Below are 18,882 nucleotides of genomic sequence, written 5' to 3'. Positions count from 1 at the left end.
TTATTATCCAAAGAGGCTTTTTGCTTCTGTTGGCAAAAGCAGAATCCCCCATGCCTCAGTTTTAGCAGCTAATGTCCACAATAGGGGCAACTGATCCAGCACAGGAGTTAAATATAACTGTGTCTAGTGTAAGGAGAAGATTTAATGGGAAATGGTTGGCATTCCTTCTTCCTAAAGGCATGGAGAGGGAGGGGGAAGAGAGAGAGAGAGAGAGAGAGGGAGACGTACACAGACAGACACACGCATCCCATCGTGAGGGCAGAGGCAGAGAGCAGACAAGGCAGAGAGGGAGAGAGGGGAGAGAGAGAGCCCCAAAGCAGCCTTGTGCCTCTGAGCTGGGATCTGCCAGGGCACAGCCAGCATGTTGGTCCTCAGCCCGCTTTTCCCAGGATCTTACCTGCTGCTTTTCTTCTGCTTTGCTTTGCCTCAGACTGCGTACGCTGACAATGTCTTCTCATTTTCAGCAGGTAAATTGCTTTAAGTCATTACTTTTCCTCGCTTGGAGCACTCTGCACTCTGATTCTTGCACTTTCTGGTGATTGGGAACACAGGAGGAAAAAAACCCCTTCGAATTGCAGATCCCAGCTGAGGGATTTTGCATTGCAGATCTGCTCTGCCACAAGTCAGGACATTTTGTTGCTTGGTTGGTTTTGCTTTTTGCTTTATAATTTCTGGTTTTAAACCCCTCCCTTCCCTTCCCCATGAGAAATAATGGGCAAGATCCTCAGCTGTTCAAAAATGCTTTTTTTTCCATTGGCCTCTGTGGTGCTGTGCTAAGGCATGGATCTGGCCCAATTAGTTTATTACTTGCATGTCTGCATGTTTCTTTCTATTTTGGATGAGTTTAGGCAGAATACAGCAAGGGGAAGAAAATGAATCTCAATGTATATCTGCTTCTATAAATAAAGCCCTGACCTCAATGAGTGCTGCCAGAGCCCGGCTGGATGTTAGCAGAATAAACATCATCTGGCTCTGGCTATGACACTAACAAATACTCGGATGACTTACATAGCAAACAAGAGCCCAGTGCATGGAAAATCCCTGCTAGGCAAAGACAAAACAAATTAGTTGTCAGCTGAGCCAGGGCCCTGGAAATCCCTCTTAATAGATTTTACAGTTTCAGCAGCAAGACTTCCCTTCAGTCGCGTTCTGTGCGAAGGAAGGGGAAAGGCGGCGACAGTTCTGACCCCATCTCCTTTGAGGAACTTCCACCAGTTTACTCCCAAATTGCTGTCTCCCACCTTCTGTCTCTCATTCAGTATCAATACAGATGCTTCTAACTAATGTCCTGTGTTCCTTGTGTCAGATTTGAGATGGTTCCATGAGGTTGAGGTTGGCAGGTCAGGGCCTGCTGTACCTATAGATCCTCCCCATGGCTTCCACAGTGATCAGAGGGCTGAGTATTTTAAGTCTGTACATAAAATCAAACCTAGACATGGACTTAAAGGCACACAGCCTTTCTTGCTCTCAAATCCCTCTGCTCTACCCATGAAGCCAAATGGTTTACATTCAAGCTCTCTAAGATGCTGAAAAGCCTTTAAATTTGTTACCATTTCTTTTCGATTGGGATGTGCTTTTTCCGTAATGTTAAGGTTAGTTAACAATGAGGTACAGGAATCACCAGGATTTATTTTGCCTGATGTACTCCAAATTGCTTTGCAATAACATCAGACCTCAAAACTTGTTTTGAAGACCTTTGTGTTTCTTTGACACCTGCAGATGACACACAGGCAAGTGAGAATGTGATGTTTCCATTGCCTTTTCCTGTGCCTCACACTTGTGTGTCTACAGAAGGCATTTGAGTTGTCATGTTAAATAACAGTTCAACAAATAACCTGCCCCTAAAAAGAGGGAAGACTTGTCATCTCAGCTGAAACCATAGTAGAAGAGGTAAACATGAAGGAAAATGCCAGAGCCTATTCCTTGCAGTGGAGCGTTTTCCAGAGGGCAGTCCTGGGCTCTTGTCTGCAAGATCCATTGGGCAGATCCCCACCCCAGTCTGCTCCATGGCAAGGTCCCACACTCTGCTCTTCTGGCCAACACAATGAAAATCACCTTTATATCCAACAAGCTCTTAGTGAGGCTCCTGCCATGTATGAATTGTCAATGTTTGCCTGCTAATATGTGGGAAAAATAGCAGTTAGCCAAAGATTCTGCCATAAATTCACAGCCACAGGGCTGGAATGAGACATACCTACGTGTCATTATTACTTGCTAATCAGGGCTATTTGGTATTAAAAATATATAATAAGGTATGCCTTTAGAGCTTTGGTTGCATCTGCATTTTAAGAAACTTCTAAGAAAAAAACAGTAAGTTTCAATTTTTCTGGTAGAAATCTGACAGTGGGCACAGAAGATGAATTAATTCTGTTTACTGTGCAGGTGAATTAATTCTGCTTACATTCTCAGTTATTTTAGTGATTGCTCAAATGTTCTCCGACTGTCAGCTGAGTCAATTATTTGTATTTGGCACCAGGATGCAATTCCACATTTAAAGAATGAATTTCAACAGCGCACTTTCAAATTCTGGAACTAATCCCATCTAGCAGAGAGAATGTTCTTAAGTGATGGCTTATCTTTCCTATAGTTGGGAAAAAACATTCAGGTATTTCCCAGGTGTGTCTGGAAATTTCTAGCCTAAAAGTACTTTTATTTCTATCCTCACACATCTTTGCATAGCAACAGGTCACAAATAAAAAGGCTTACAGATCCCAAAGCAGTAACTAGAAAGCAAAGGGGAAACAGCCTGTAGGGTGGAAAAGTGTTTGTACAATAACTGGGGAAAGAGGAATAATCTGGATCTTTGTTTTCTGGCAACTCCACCTTAGAGTCCCATCAGCGTCACGCAACAGTGCATCCTTGTTTCTAGAAGTATTTTGAGGGTCATGTCAGATCCAAAGAGTTGAATCTCATGGTGCTGAAGTGTCATTTCTGGAGAAAATATTCCAGGGAATTATATTATAGCATGTTATAAATATTATAACATGTTATAAGAGCATCTAGCTGTGGTTCACATGGCAGTGAAGACCCCCAGGGTGGGTAGCTCGGCCCCTGGAGACAGCAGGTTATTTTCAGGGTAACCTGTCATACCCCACCCTTACACCACTTGTGTTTGTGGTGTCATTTACATCTATTTTTCAGAGCTCTGCCCTGCTGAGGTTCCTGAACTGCTGCACTCACATGATGAAGGCATGAGTTCTGTAGTCATTTTTAGTAGGGCTATATGAACCAGTCTGCACCTTGTAAGAACCAGCCTGAAGGAAGCCACCTTCCAAATTCAGGTAGTAGAAAGACTCTCTTTCTCCCCTTCTCCTTCCTTCTCCTCCCCTTTACTGCTCATCCAGGCCCATCAAGGTTTTGCAGAGAGATGGGACAGTATTTAAATTACCAGAAGCATCCAAAGAAAAAGAGCTGCATCTCAGTGCTTCTTCTGGCCTTGTGTGCATGCCACAAGTGCATCCCTTGATTCAGTTGACTCCTACAGTCAATATTGATTCTTAGTCCTTTGGAAATATTATAGTGGATCAGTTTAAAAGAACTCAATGGGATATCAGAGCACTATTGGCAGTATCCCTCACACTTTCTTTGCCTTTGTCCTCTTATTTTCCTGAAGAAAAGGAACATTTTATCTCACTGGGCATTAGGTTATCCCCTTTGACTCAGGAAGGTATAATATTTGCAGCCAGACTTCATGTGGCAGAGCTGCAGGAAAGAATTGAGTTTTTTTGTGAACTGACAATGTTGGAGCTGTGGTGATGGGCAAGGTGGGCTGGGAAGAGCAGGGTGGGGTGTAAGGGGTGTCACTGTGTGGGGTGACAGCCATGGCTGGGCAGCTCAGAGAAGGGACCTTGGGACCCACTGGGGTGCTGTGCTGTGGGCAGGGGGCATTGAGCATTTGTGAGAGAAACAGCAGGAGAGAAAAGACACAGAAACAAGGGATGATTCCTGGCACTGGGGGAGTTGGGATCAGGGCTGTCTTTCTATAAAAGGAACATCTGACCCCATCATCAGGGTTTGGTTTTCTTTTCCCTGCAGGAATCCAAACTATTGTCATAATGGACAGCAAAGGTGTCAGGTGGATGTATTTTGTTTCTAAAGAGAGTAATTGTAAATATTTATTTATGTAAAATCACAAGAGAATGACTTATCAGTGTTTGCAAGAGAAAGGAAGTTGCAGAAGGAATTTAAAACAAGATGAAAAGTAAAAGCTTGAGGACTCTCAAAAGGCAGCAGCCAGAGCCTGCTGGGAAAACAGCCCAAAGGGTGACTAGCAAGCAGAAATATCAGACCAGGGAAGGAAGCCTGGCTGTGCTCTGTAAAGTCAGCATGGCCCAGGAGGTGCTGAGCATCCTGGTACCACTGGTCAGTGGGTTTCTCATGGAGCAAACATAAGCAGGAAACCTGGTGTTAGATTAAAATTCCTGATGGAAATGAGCCACTGGCCAAGGCTACAGCTTAGAAGCAGGAAAGCAAAGTATCATTGGCCATGAGAGGGCAGTCACCCAGCTGTGGAGCTGGGCAGCCAAAGGTGCTGGCCCAGGACGTCTGAGAGATTTCTGTCTTCTTTGTGATTCATATGAGCATGAAAGGGAAACAAAATATTCTTTCAGCAGATTCTCTGTTTAGCTTCAGAGAAGAAAATAACCTTGGGATTGGCTGGTTTAACTTGATAGCCCAAATGGGGAGCTGGAAAGATAAGCCAAAAGAAGGAAGGTATATGGCTACCTTTCTAAGCTGATAAAAAAGACAATTCCTGAGCAGCCTCTAGGGAAAGACTTGGACTGGTAGCAAATTTACAACCTGGCTTGGTGTGGTTTCTGTTGCTTCAGGTGAATGGGTCTTTAAATAAGCAGAGTTTTAAAACCCACCTGATTTGACTTTACCTGTATATTCTCCCCTGGCAGATATGACCTGTGAAAATCCCAGACTGGGTGTCCTGCTCTGGTCAGTGTAGATGATACTGAGGAAAGAAACCACCTTAGGACTCATAGAGCTTCTCTGGTGTGTGTGCTGTGCTGAGTAAGGTGAGAGCAGAGCAGCCACATGGCTGCACAGCCTGTCCTGACTCCGAGCCTGCATCCACCTTCTCCTCAGCAAGGACAAAGGAAGGGAACCCTGATGTCATCCTCAGCAGCCAAGGTCCCCCAGAGATGCTCTGAAATTCACAGTAAACCAGTGAGCAGGAGCCCACTTGATCCTGTGGGTAAGGGACAAGGAAAGGACATCAGAGGCAGTTCAGGAGGTTGGGTATTTGCCTTGCAGCAGTAAACACAAATCAGAAGAGGATGTGGCCTCTAGTGAGGAAGCTGGAACCTGTTTGCAGCAAAGCTCCTTAAGTGCAGCCCTGGCCTTGCATGGAGGAGAAGGAAGAGGCTTCTGACATATTTATGGCATTACTGGTTGACAAGGTGCTTGTCTTGTCAAAAAAGGTTCACTGATAATGCAGATGAAGGGAAGGGGTTCAGTGAAATGCTGTTGAAGGAGAATATTGTGACATTCACTTGTTGGGTTGTGAAGAAGTCCTCCAGCTGCCAGGGACAGAGGCCAGTACAGGAGCTGAGGCAGTGCTTGCTTGGCTTTCCAGCAAAGGAAGCAGTAACTGATCTGCAGGTTTCTCCATAACCTCTGAGTGCTTCTGGCAGGCAGCACTTCCCAAAGGGAACCTCAGCTGAAAGTGATCCACGGCTGACGTGGACATCCAGCTGCTCCAGGCTGTCCATGCTGCACCCTTGCCATGAATGAGGAGAGCACTGGCTGTAACCATGGGTATGGGACATGTTGGTCAATGCTAGATTTTTGTTATGAGCAGACTGAAAGGTGGAGGCTTAAATTCCAGCAAAGCAGAGCAAGCTGCTTCAAAATCAGATATTTTCACTGAAAGGATAGAAGCTCACCAACAAGCAATCCAAAGTGCTGCAAAATCAGCTTAGTCCCCGTGTAGCTGTAGACAGATGGGGCTTGTAGCTCTCTGCCTTTGGTACAGACAGTTCATTTGTGGGCACGTCAATATTACCAAAGCTCTGCACAGGAGGGGAACAGTCTGTGGCTTCACATTTTGGCCTCCTTGCATTTGACAATCTGTTTCCTATCAGACACTGAGGCTTCCCATGGGTGGGCTATTGGCACAGAAGCACCAGCAGTGCAACTGCAGCAAAAGAAACATCTAATATCAGTTAAAACCTTAGAAAAGTATCACTTGTGTTTAGAAAGGAGGACGTTTGTGGCCACAATAGACCCTGTATCCCTGCCGTCTTTAACTCCTGGTGCAAGGGTGGTGTGTGGCTGCAGACTCGGCTGTGGTGCAGCACAGCACTCAGGACATGGCTGGGAGATCTGTCTGGTGCTGCAGCTTAGAAGGTAGAAAAGAACAGGGCAAGACCTTCAAATCTAGGGGGAATTGTTTGAGGAAGATCAGAAATAAACAAGAGAGGGAAAACTCTACAGGAATGAACAGACTCCTACCTAGGTGTTCTACTTCTTCCCTTCTCTCCAGGGAATCACCCCTTTAATGGGAAGGAAATTGTGGGGACTCTTCCTGTAGTCACACAGCTGTGATGGTAAAAGAGCATTTGGGAAGACAAGATGGATGTAGGAAAAGCACAGAGGAGAACTGAAATATTGTGGGGAAAAGAGGTTCACCACTTTCCTCAGGAACTAGCAAGAAGGTAAGGGATAAATGTAGGCTTCTGGGGAGTGCACACAAGTAAAGGCAGTGCTACCATTTCAGTTTTCTTCTACCCAAGGAAGTAATTATGGAGTATTTTTACCAGCTTCTTGAAACAACAAAGTTAACAATTTTTTCCAATACAAAGTCAATACATAGTTGGGCTTTTGGTCAAAGGCAGAAGAACAAAGTCGTCTGGCCTGGGAATCTGTTGCAGCAAGGGAGTCATGAGGAATTAATCTAGTTGATGGCAACAGGCTTTCAAAGAAGAATTGAGAGGCTTTACTCTGAAGTCTTTTTGAGCACACAGCAACATCCACAGTCTCATAGGGATTGTCTGGGACTGTCTGAGCATATGGTGGAGCAACATCAAAGTCAAGTACATGTTTGATCTCTGCCAGCACTGACAGATTATGATCTTGCACTTGCAGAAGGGTGGAACTGGTGTCTCTCAGCTTTGTTGCTACTGATCTTACACAAAGTGGGAGAGGACTGTGTGGCACTGAATGACATGCAGAAGTCTTTCAGGCCATCCTGCTTTAATCTTTTGGGCTTTAGGCTCTTCTACAGATTACAGTAAATTCTTAGGCTTTAATACTCAGAGTATTTATACTAATGCTCTGTGTGAAGAGCAGTTGAGTTTTATGATCTGGCTCATACAATGAGATGAGATATTGTAATTCACCAGATGGTACTGTAATTGAGTTATCCCTGGACATGGGCGACTTGCTTAACTTCTCTGTGCCTCAGTTTCTCATGCAATGGTGGGGAGTGCATAGAATTGTCAACATTGTTTAGCAGTGCCTAGAGCTCTGGAGCTCTGCAAGTGAAAGGCAATAGAAGGAAAATTGCACAGAATGGCCCTGTCATGGTTATTAGGATTTATAAGACACGGGTTTATTTTTCAAACCCGTTTTATAACTCACTGAAGTGTTACACCCATTAGATTTTACTGGGATTTTTCATTGTTTTGTGAAACAGAATGCAGAGCCAACACAAGCAAATCCTGCTCTCTCTCTCTCCCTCTCTGTACTGATCTCAGAATTTTCCTTCTGCAATCAGTCTGAGAGAACAGTGCATAATCTTCTGGCATATGTGTTGTCCTCATACATGCCCATACACACAGATAAAATGTCTGAAATGTTTCATACAGGGGTTAAAAGATCTTTCCTTTGCTAAAAAATCCCACAGGCCCCTTTTCTCTCCCACACCTTGCTGTGCCTGCAGTGTTTTTTAGGGCTGACCTCAGAGATGCAGCCACCCCTCTCTCCCAGCCAGGCTGCCAGAGCTGCTGAGGGATGTGGGCTCAGTGTTAGGTGGGGATGGAGGACAGAGAGTCCTTGCTGCTGTGGCCAGGTGAATATCCAGACCCATTGTCCAGGCAGAGTGCCAGGGATCATGCTATTGTCAAGCTTTGGGAACACTGACTGATTTTTAAATACATTTATTTATTTATTTATTTCTGGCAGTTTCTGAGTGTGCATCAGCTAGTGAAGTACTGCTGCTGCAGCCTGTGATTCTTCAGAGATTAAAAATGGGGCGCTTTCAAATTTCTATGAGATTTTCTTGACTGTGCTAAATTAACATTTAGAACTTGGTGGTCTTTTTCAGCCTAAAGAATGTTATGGTTCTATTAAAAGAAACTTGCAAGGTTTCATCTGGATTTCTTCATTTTCTCAAATTAATTGAAATAATTTCTGATCTGCTTTGTTCTGTTTCTAAAGAGTCTGAACTTAAGCCCATCTTAACCAAAGGGAAATTAGTAGCAGGGCAGAGCTTAATCTCTGTGTCTCATTTTGTAATTCCCACAGGAATTTCATGGGTCACCACCTCCTCCACACAGACACCATTACCTAAGCTTGATGTATTTCTTTGGCATATTTAATGTGGTTTATATGAAAGGATATACTGCAGCCATCGACTATAAGGTTCAAGTTCAAAAATGTTTTAAGAGACGCAGAAAATTCACTAACCTGACTGTTCAACCCAGCTCCAAACACAAGCTGTATTCTCATCTCTGCTTATATGGCCTTAAAGCACACTTTGAGTCAAAAAGTTTCATAAAAGTTTCATAAAAGTTTCACTCTTTAAAGAAGCATTGGTAATGCTGGCACTTATCTTTGGCATTTTGAAGGAGAGCTTAATACCTGCATCTGCTCTGTAGATAAAGGCACCTTTAACAAGCTCTTAAGCTTTCCTAACGAAAGAGGAAAATGTGTCCCAGTTGCTTGCAATAGATGTCCAGACTGGAGCTGGGTGGCTGCAGCCTGTGGGGCTCTGCTGTCCTTGCAAGGAGGCTGAGAGGAGCCCCAGTGAATGACAACAAAGCAGATGAAAGGCTCAGTTTCAGCTGGACAAGCCCACAGTCATTAACTGGCTGCTCTGCCCAGCTGGTTTATGATTAATTCTGAGTGCCATCTGCGGGGGAGAAGCATCTGTGATGGGTGTCAGCACAGCCCTGCCTGTCACAGGCTGGGCAAGCCACCAGCCCTGCTCTCAGGGTGAGACTTTGGGTAGCAGCTCAGCTTCCCACCAGGGCTTGCTGGATCAATGTGGTCATAAATAGGAAGGGAAACACATGTTAAGTATCCTTTTCCTTTCTCGTCCTTTCCTCCTGGCGTTCAGCCTACAGCTTTGTGATTTTAGCATGAAAGTCACATTCATGGTTTATTTATGATTTTTTTTCAGTGAAATCTTGTAAATCTGACCTGAATCCAGCAGAATATCTTTGATATTTCTGTTGCAGCTGTGGGGTTATGGATTTCTCTAGGATCTGCCCTAGGAGGCCTCACAGACCTCATATGAGCCCCACTCCAGGGGACTCAGCCTGGGTGAAGGTTTCTCTCTGGCTCTGTGTTGTGCCAACTTGAGTAAGAGTTCCCAAATCCCAGCTATGGTCACAGGAAATCTGCAGCAGCAAAATGAAACATCACACCTTATCTAAAGTATGGTCTTTCCTGAAGCTACCATTGGCAGTATATCCATAGATTTATAAAGTCACTTTCTGGAACTGGATTAACTCATAGCCTTGACCATAAAAATAACCTGAGAATGTAAACATGTTCTATTTCAAAGGTGATTATTTAAATTTTTATGTTCTTTGAAAACAACTGCCTCTTGGACAAGTCCTAAAACTATATTTTCACTTTGTCTTTTTTTCTAATTGAACATGTTCTTTGGCATTGGAGTTGTTGAAAGAGCAGCTTCCTACACGCATGCTCCGTGTGGGCAGGCTCTTCATATTTCACAGAAAACGATGACAGTCCTATTCTTGGGCTGAGATTTTTTCCACTGATGGGGACTGGAGTATTCTGAAGCTGTGTTTAGCAAACAAAGCTAACCTGGAGCCTAAAAATACACATTGCATTTGCTAAGAGCCTGTGAGCCTGCCAAGGTAACCCTTTTGTGAAATAAATCAAGGCAATACCATAATAGTTGTACATCCTGGACCCATTGCAGTTACTGACAGAACCCATACCAAAGAAATGTGGTGCTTACTGGAAGATCAGATTACAGCAGTCCTACCTGCAGTCTCTTTGTGAATCATTGGGGTTTTTGCTCCTTCTGCTGCCCTATCACTTGTCATACCTGAGTGGGGAAAGTTTTTGGGTCTAGAATCGGTCTTTTCTTAAATATTTTCTTGAAAAATGCACCTTCCAGAGCAGAGCCAGGGTTACTGATGGAGCCCCTGAAATATTAATTACCCAAGTCATTACATAATTGATACCTGTCCTATATAGCAATACCTTTACTATTAATGATATGCAATTACCTGGTATATAATAATAGGGTCTATTAGGATTTAGTATCTATCTATAGGAATAGCATCTATCAGTAATAGTGTCTAATAATATCTACAGTAATAGTATCTAATGCTATTACTGGTAGTTAAATTTTGCTTGTCTCCTCACTGAGATCAGTACATGCTACCACTGTTCATACCAGCAAACCCAGAGTGGGCTTCAGCCTAACTTGTGTTACAGTAGCATAAACACTGAAATGAGGGGCTTTTTTTTACCATCTCACTTAGGTATAGTGTTTTTCACAATAAAGCTGTTCCACAGATTTTCAGGCTTTTCTTCTAAAAAGGAGAATCCAAATTTTTTATAACTCAGGACTGGAATTTACTCTTGAGGACGTGACAAGTATCATATCAGAACTATAGCTGTACATCTATATTTAATCTTATATTTGCAAAATATTTAAAGGACAACATTTTTTTAAAGTAGCAGTACAACTGCAGTAATGTAAACCTTTTTTTCTGCAGAAAAAGAATTGGCAGTACAGATATCTTAGCAACTAAGCCACATCAGGCTAGTTTTGATGTTCTTATTCCTATTGAATGACAATAATCCTACTGAAATTTTAACTAAACCATGAAATGAGGTGATACTAAGAAAAATTATGTTGGAATGTGGCCTAAAATAAAGCAATAATCACACTTTATACCCTGTTAAATTACAAGTTGTCCATTACCTTAATATTGCACTATTTTGTCCCAATGCAGCATGTTCAAATTCAGTCCTGAAGCACAGACAACCACAGAAATCACAGAAATTGTGTGTTAAAAATGGAAAAACTTGTTTACAGCTGCATAACAGTGACAGAATTCAGGTTAAGCCAATATAAAACTCAACTCTTTGTATTTTATTACAAATAAGTGCTGGAGATAGGTGTCTCATAGCTCTGTTACTTTTTAAAGGACATTGGCATTTTCAATACATATTTAAAGTTTGAATTGAAAAATATACCCATTTTTAAAAAGAAATCTTCTGCCTTTCTCTTAAATTGAAGTTTTTGACTGAGTTTCAAACTTGTGAGGAAAAGTTGAAAAAGAGTCTTCATTATGGACCCTTCCAGAATTCAACTGATTCAGGTCTCAAAGATATCATCACAAATAGTATTTTAATAGAGAAAAAAACATCTGGATGGCATGAACTACCCCTGAATGCACCTGAATCCCACTCCTCTGGGCAGCTCTTTTCTGTACATGAGGACTGAGAAAATGGCATCCCCATTAACATGGCGTGGTGGAACTGAGGTAATGCATTTTCTGAGACATTTGAAAAACTAGAACTCTGTTCTTCCCTTACCTTGAGATGTGACTAATATCCAGCCTGCAATTGATTTGCACTCAAATCTCTAGCAATTTCATCAGGTTTGTCTTCCCAGAAACTTAATTTAGAGATTTTCTATTAATACCAGATACTTCACCATAGGCTTTTCTTCTTGGCTCCCTGCCACCCTTCAATTCACAGACACCCATTCCAGCTGCCACTAGCCAGAGGAAGAAACCAACAGGCATAAATAAATATTTGCTATCCTTGGAAAAACCCTTGAGGAAGGTTCTCACTCTGATCAGAGATGTGTTTCCCAAGAAGTAAATAAGATTCAGAGGAAAAAAATACAGTGTATAAATGCACCATCTGAATATCCTTCTTTGTGAATTTTCGTCACAGCATATTTTGATGGAAGTTTACCTCTCAGACGACATTAAATACACTGCCAAACACAGCTGAGGTCCTGTCTTTACCAGTCAGTTGGTGACAAAGCTGTCAACTAAGTTTGGCTTGTGGGGTATTTATTCTTAGGGATGATGCACAATCAGAAATGCAGCAACCTGCTTGCAGCTCCAGAGGAAATACAAGTCAATGTGTTGTGGGACAGCTTCTCACTTCCCACTTAGCACAAAAATGCCTAAAGTGATTCAGCTCACAGGAAAGGTGATGGCCAACAGCACTGAGTGCTTTCCTGGTGGCAAGTGGGCTGTAGCAGGCACCAGAAGAGGCTATTTGCAACAGGCTTTTGGAAAAGAGGGTACAAAAAAGAATAAATGCTTAATTCATTTTCTGATGTGACCAATCTGGAATTTTCGAGATTCTGCCTATGTCAGAGCCACATTTAGAGCTTAGAATTCTCCAAAGCCTTTGGCACAAAAAGAAACTTAGAGACTTTAGGGTTCACCAGGTTTCTTAAATCCCTGCTTGGATTACAGCCTTGTAATCAATGCCTACAGGCTGTAGGACAGTGTTCTGTGAAATGGCAACTTCTCTTGTTCTGTAAGAAATGATTGTGCTGTTCAAGACCACAGATGAGTGTTTGTATTGAACAGATCTGCCTTGTTTGGAACACAAGAAGCAGCACTGCAGAGCACGCTGCCTCCTTGGCCCTCCTCCACCGCCCCTGCTCCCACCACCGTCCTTCAGGCACAGCTGGAGCACTGTAAGTGTGGCTTTCACTTCTTTTACATGAGCTTTAATGACAAAGAATGCAGCATCCTCTCGAGCACTGCTTCATGGTGTCACTCAGCAAACCTGCCTGGCTGTGCTGATGTGGCTCTGTGAGGACAATCACACAGCATCCCAGACTGGGGCTTGAAATAAATGTCAAATGGATCAAGGAATGAAATGAGGCTGGATTTGTTCCTGCAGTTAATTCAATTAACTTTAAATATTTCCCTTATTCTGCATTGAAACCTTCTTAGAGTGAGGCAATCCTGAACCAGAGGAAATGGCAAAGCAGTAAACCAGTAAGGACAGAAAGGCAATTTTCCATCCTGCAAAGTGATTTCTGGGTGTATGTCCTGTTCTGCATCACATTTGCCTTACCTAGTAGGTGAAATGAAGGTCCTGAAATCTTTCTGTGGAATCTACCCCCCACCATTTTATTTTGCAGAAACACATTTGTGTTTGAGAGGCTGGTATCAGTTTTCACTCAACCGCCTATGCACAAACCTGTGATAAATGTCCATACACATATGCTGACATAGGCATGTTCAGGATACAATGGCAGTAAGACAGCAATTTGCCCAAGTACTCTTACCACAGGTTCTGCTATCTACAACATATTCTCCATCCCAGCATAAAGAGTTCTACCTACTCAGTAATTCCTGTTCCTTAATGTTTATTTACCATATGCAAACACTGCAATTATTGCTAGTGTTCTAAATAAATGATGATTAAATAGTAAATAATATAAATAATTTAAATAATATCAACAATGTAAAAAATAATGTAAATAAATAATAATGTAAATTATAAAAATAGTAAATAATGTAAATCATAATAATAGTAAATAATGATTAGTAAGATGCCAGGCAAGAAGTAACCCAAGAAAAAGTATGGTATAAAATCCTCCATTGCCTTTTGATTGATCAGGATTGAACTCAGGCTGCTGTTCTCTCCAGGCCTTCCTCATTACCTCCCCTGCCTGTGCCTTGATTCCCACAGAAAGGAGATCCAAAGACAGATCTCTTTAGGAATGTTGTGTACTCCTTCAGTAAGAATGAGACTGGGACCAGGGTCTCTGAGATTCCTTCAGGCAGCTTAGAGAGTAACCTGAGCTAAAATCCCCCTTCACACCATCTCCCCATGAAAACATGATATGAAAATAAGCAGTTACAAGCAGGGTGGGAACCATGTGAATTAAACCACGAGCAGTTTGTTCTTTGGACCCTGTAGTCAGAGCTTTACTGGAAAATGGCCTTTTCTCTAGGAAGCTGAAGATCAGTTGTTTCAGTCCAGTGTTTCTGGCTCAGTGTTCATCTGTATTTCCAGGGGGGATCACTTTTGTCACAGGACATAAATAAAGTATTTCATTCATGAAAGCTTAATATTGAAGCCAGAAGATCAGGCACTCATTGATCATGTAAGGCACTGGCTCTGATCTGCAGTGGATGGATGCCTGCGGGTCAGCGTCTTCTGGAGCGAAGTTCACGCTGCCTGTGCTCTCCCTGGCTGAAGTCTCTATTTTTAGAGCAAGATGCTATTCCTGGAGAGGAGCTGCTGCTGGCAAAGTGGGACAGAGAGGGCAGGGTCAGGTCTAAGAATAGGCCAGGGTCCCACGCTGCCTCAGAGGGGCAGCCTGGCCGCAATGTGCCTCAGGGAGAGGAAGAGGAGGAAGAGGGGGAAGAGAAGGAAGCATGGGGCAGGAGGCTCTGCTGAAGTGCTAATGTTCAGGCATCCATGAAGATAACCTTGTGACAAGCCCCAGACTTCTCCCAAAGGGAGCAATAAACGCTTTTGAGGCTGAACTGTATGGTGGCTGGAATTTTATGCATTTCTCCAACAGGCTACATGTGGCTGCATGTTCACTCATATGTTTGATGTTTCATAGAAGCTGGATATGGAAGAGCTGTGCCATGAGCTCCAGATAATACAGGCTTCCACTCTGCCTGAATTGCACTGCTCTGCAGGGCCTCCTGGCCCCCAGGTGAGTGAGGCATGTGTGATGAGACCACATCATTCTCTCACTTGCTCCAAAGTCCTTACAAAGCTGTGAAACACATGAAAATGCCTTTCACCACCCAATAAGCATGCCAAGCTCTGGCTAAAATTCATTTTGATATGACTTTGTATAAATCATGTAGGCTTTTTACCCTATGTTCTCATCCCTGCCTTACACACTTCATTCTGTTTCAAGTTCACCCTTCATTTTTGTGGAGTTTTACAGTGGATAGCACCCATCAAAAATCACAGATGTGTCATCACTTCCTTCAGATGCTTCTTGTCAGTCTTTTCTTTGCTTTAGACTCTGTTTGGTTTTTTTTTGTGAGGATAAGAGCCTGTGGAGTGGATGCAGAAGGCATAAAATGGGCTGGGATGTTAGCAGAGTACATCCCTGAGAAGGCAAACATCTACAGCAAAATCAGGGACAAGGAGGGGCTTAGCAGGGCACTGGGGTGGGAGTCAGGAGGTGCAGGGTCTGCTAGCTTGACCTGCAACGTTTCTGCCTCTGACTTGCTGGATAACCTCAGACCAGTCTTTTTGACCTCACACCTCATTTCCTACAATTTATTCTTTCAGAAATCTTCAGAGGAAGGTCAGAAATCTTAGAGTCACATAACAGTTTGAGTTGGAAGGGACCTTAAAGGTCAGCAAGCAGAACCTCCCTACAATGAACAGAGACAATACAACCATACCAGGTCGCTCAGAACCCCATCCAACCTGGCCTTCTTCTTCTGAGGAAATGAGCCACCCCTAGAGGGAAGTTTTTTATGAACATCTCTGTATTGTTGAGAGGATCATCCGTTTGCCTTTCCATTCCAGTTCTCTCCAAAGAAAATGGAGAGTTTTCATGGAGAGGCACTTCCAGTTCCTGCTGGGGCAGTCCCAATCCATGTGCTGTGCCTGGTGCCTTGGGACAATGATCTTCCTCATTGACCCCCCTGAGTGCCAGTTTATTGCCATACACAGCCCAGACACAGCTCAGGGCCTGTGCTCAGCAAAGCTGTGGCTGAGGCTTTGGCAGCCTGAGAAGGTAGCAAGCACCCAAACACTACTTTAAAAGTATGGAAAATACATCAAAGTAAAGGTTCAGTTATGTGGCAAAAAGCTTAGCTTTAATTATTTATAAGTCAGTACTTCAGAAGATAATTGAAGAGTTAGTTTCAAGGTGAAAGCCACAAAGTCTTTTTATAGAATCATAGAATGGTTTGGGTTGGAAAAGATCACCTAGTTCCAACTCCCCACGAACTTTGTCTTTATTGTTTTGCCATTTTGTCTTTGCTGAGATACAGGGTGAAGAAGATTAATTTAGTTCATGAGAGTGGAAAAGTGTGGCCAGAAGTGATGCCTCGTGTCTGCCTAGCTCTGTCTTGAGGAAAGTCTCCTCTGCCTTATGAATCAGCCCTACAGTGTGATTGGCCATGATCCAGAGCTGCTGTTCATATGAAAAATACACTTGTTATTTCAGTCTTTGCTAGACTGTCTTTTTTAAAAAAATCCTCTCGATAGTCTCTCTGACTTAAATTGCAAGAAAGTAATTTTAATTCTATTGTTCTACAAAGTCCATTGCTATAAATAATATTAATCTTGCTACCAAATGACCTATGATGCCTCCAAGAACATTTTTAAATAGAGCAGGCTGGCAGGTTTTATCATAACAGCAGACAGTAGGATGGGTATATCATGGCTTTGGAATTTTTAATTACAAACTACAGTACTGTGCCTTGTACGGGGACAATATTAGAACCAGCAGTCTTTTGGGAAATACTTTGTGACAATGGCCACCTGCAAAGAAATACTATCATTACAAAGACATCTAGTAATTACTTTCGAATTCTTCTGTAGCTTGCAGGGCTTTCAGACAAGTTGTAAAAGTTCATACTGTTGACTCATAGCTGAATTTTAATAAATTTTCATAAGAAGGAGAATTAGATTTGTAATGGTATAACTTTGAGTGTAATTCCTCCCATGTGTATCCTAAGATAAAAAGAAATAAATAAGATTAAATTTGGTTCTAACTCTAAGAGGGTGCATTGATTTTCACTACTGAAAACCTAAAATAACTCTACTGACTAAAGTAGTTGGAGTAATTTGTGTCTGAGGATAAATTTTGCTCCTATTCACGTACAATTTGATCACATTTTGGACAGTATAAGACAGGCAGGATCCAAACCTGGAGTGAGTGATTTTACAGTGAATCTGATGCTTCTCTGATGCAGGCTCATGGGATTATTTTCCTTAGTCATCTAAAAGTAAAAGATGATCTGCAAACCAAAGCCTTCTAGAAACAAATCTGTTTTCTGGTGGCTTTTTTCTGAGAAAAGTGTTCAAGGTCTCCCTGGACTAAGAAAACTCCTGAAAGGAGAATCAGCCTTTCAGAGGGAATTTTTTTCAGAATTCAGAAATGGTGCAATCCCAATGTCCATTGCATCCTGCAGAGCCCATCCCATATGTTTTATGCTACTTCCCTTACCGCCCCTCGGGCTGACCTCTTTTGCCAGCTGATGCAGTGTCTCCATGTCCTGGTTGCTAATTCTTCAGGACTCTGATAACTTCTCATCTTTCATTTGCCCCAGGCTTGTTTTTCTTGCAGGTTTTCCTCATTTATGAGTTTCCCTTGCCCTTGCCATTCCCACGACAGTCCAACTCTCCATCCTGCTGTTCAGCAGTGGCACAGACCTGGGGTTTGGAGCCACATTCAAACACAACACTCAACATCTCAGGTCCCAGGAGACACATATGGGGTCTAGGGCTTATGGAACACAAACACCTCACTAATGCAGTTTAATAATAATGTTAATTAATAGTGTTAATAGCGTTCATGTTCCTCCCTAGGGTCCACAAGGAATTCCTGGTATAATGGGACCAAAAGGGGAGAAAGTAAGTGTCTGTTGTCATGGAGTTTGATGTGTTTTTGAGGAGAAAAGAAGCAGGGGAGGATGTTCACTTTTTTCTTTGTCTGTTTAGTGAATGATGGGCCTTATGAATGGAAGGTTTGGCTTTAATTTGAATGTAAAGCTATGAATTGGCTTGAAGCTATAATTTCAGACTTAGTCTTTCTGTGTTATTTTCAATCTTGAAGTATAATAGTCTTCTTTGGTGACCTCTGTTTAAGGTATGCTTTGAGAAAGCATCTCAGGTGCAAAACTCAGCAATTTTACTGACCCAAAGGCCTTGAGCTCCCTGTCCCTCCTGGAGAACATCAGGAGCAGAACTCTCTCATGCACTGTGAATTGTATGGGACAGCTCAGGTATTAAAGCTGGCCTATATGTTATGTTTTTAGATGTGCAATGATTTGTTCCATAATGATGCCAAAGAGCCTTACAGCTGAAGCTGAGCAGCTAATTGTGTGATTGGTTGTACAAGGAGTTGACTGTAGATTTAGGGCTGAGAACACAGGAAAGACCAAGGAGCTCTAATACAGTAATTCTTCTCATTTTACCTCTGTAAGCACAGTTTTGAACACAAAGATATTCACAGTGTTTTGTTTGGTGGTGTTTGGTTTTTTAGGGGAGGGGATTGTGGGTTTGCATGTTTGTTTGTTTGTTTTATTATAAATGCATTGATGCATTGACTTGAGAGCCACTGTGTTTCATGTGGTGACTGCAAGACTGACAAATCCCTTTCTCTGGCAGGGGGAGATTGGCAGGCCTGGAAGAAAGGTATGAATAAAGGTGCTGTCTCAGAAACCCATCCAATATTTAATAGCAGCTGCCAGTGAGGGGTGCAGACAACAGTTCAATAAAATTGAACTGAATTGAACTGAAATTAGCTAATGTTGAAGTTTAGCCTGTTAGTACTTCTCTCACTGGTACCCAGAGTGGATGATAGGCATCTCTGTCTGCAGGGCTGGAGAGCTGCCCCAGCTGGCTTGAATTTGACAAATTCCCTGAGAAAAAGCATGGAGAGAAGCCAAATACTGGGAAAAAAGAAAAATGGAAAGAGTGGGACATTACCTGAAGTGTCTGTGTGAACAATGGGAAGCAGATTAT

At 42.6% G+C, this 18,882-nt stretch overlaps 1 protein-coding gene across 1 annotated transcript in view; it reads left to right on the top strand.

Annotated features, from left to right (window-relative positions):
- Positions 1–361: 361 nt before the first annotated feature.
- COLQ (collagen like tail subunit of asymmetric acetylcholinesterase) overlaps positions 362–18,882 on the top strand; it is a 38,874-nt gene continuing 20,353 nt past the window's right edge. Inside the window, exons 1-5 of the mRNA XM_054274088.1 lie at positions 362–467; positions 12,777–12,886; positions 14,780–14,875; positions 17,725–17,769; positions 18,526–18,552. Coding sequence (XP_054130063.1) covers positions 362–467; positions 12,777–12,886; positions 14,780–14,875; positions 17,725–17,769; positions 18,526–18,552 — 384 coding nt within the window. The remainder of the gene's footprint in view (positions 468–12,776; positions 12,887–14,779; positions 14,876–17,724; positions 17,770–18,525; positions 18,553–18,882) is intronic.

Source organism: Melozone crissalis, unplaced genomic scaffold (genome assembly GCF_028551555.1).
Source record: "Melozone crissalis strain CALT ecotype California unplaced genomic scaffold, PUWL_Pcris_2 ptg000016l_1, whole genome shotgun sequence".
NCBI lineage: Eukaryota > Metazoa > Chordata > Aves > Passeriformes > Passerellidae > Melozone > Melozone crissalis.
This window is presented reverse-complemented; position numbering and strand designations above follow the sequence as displayed.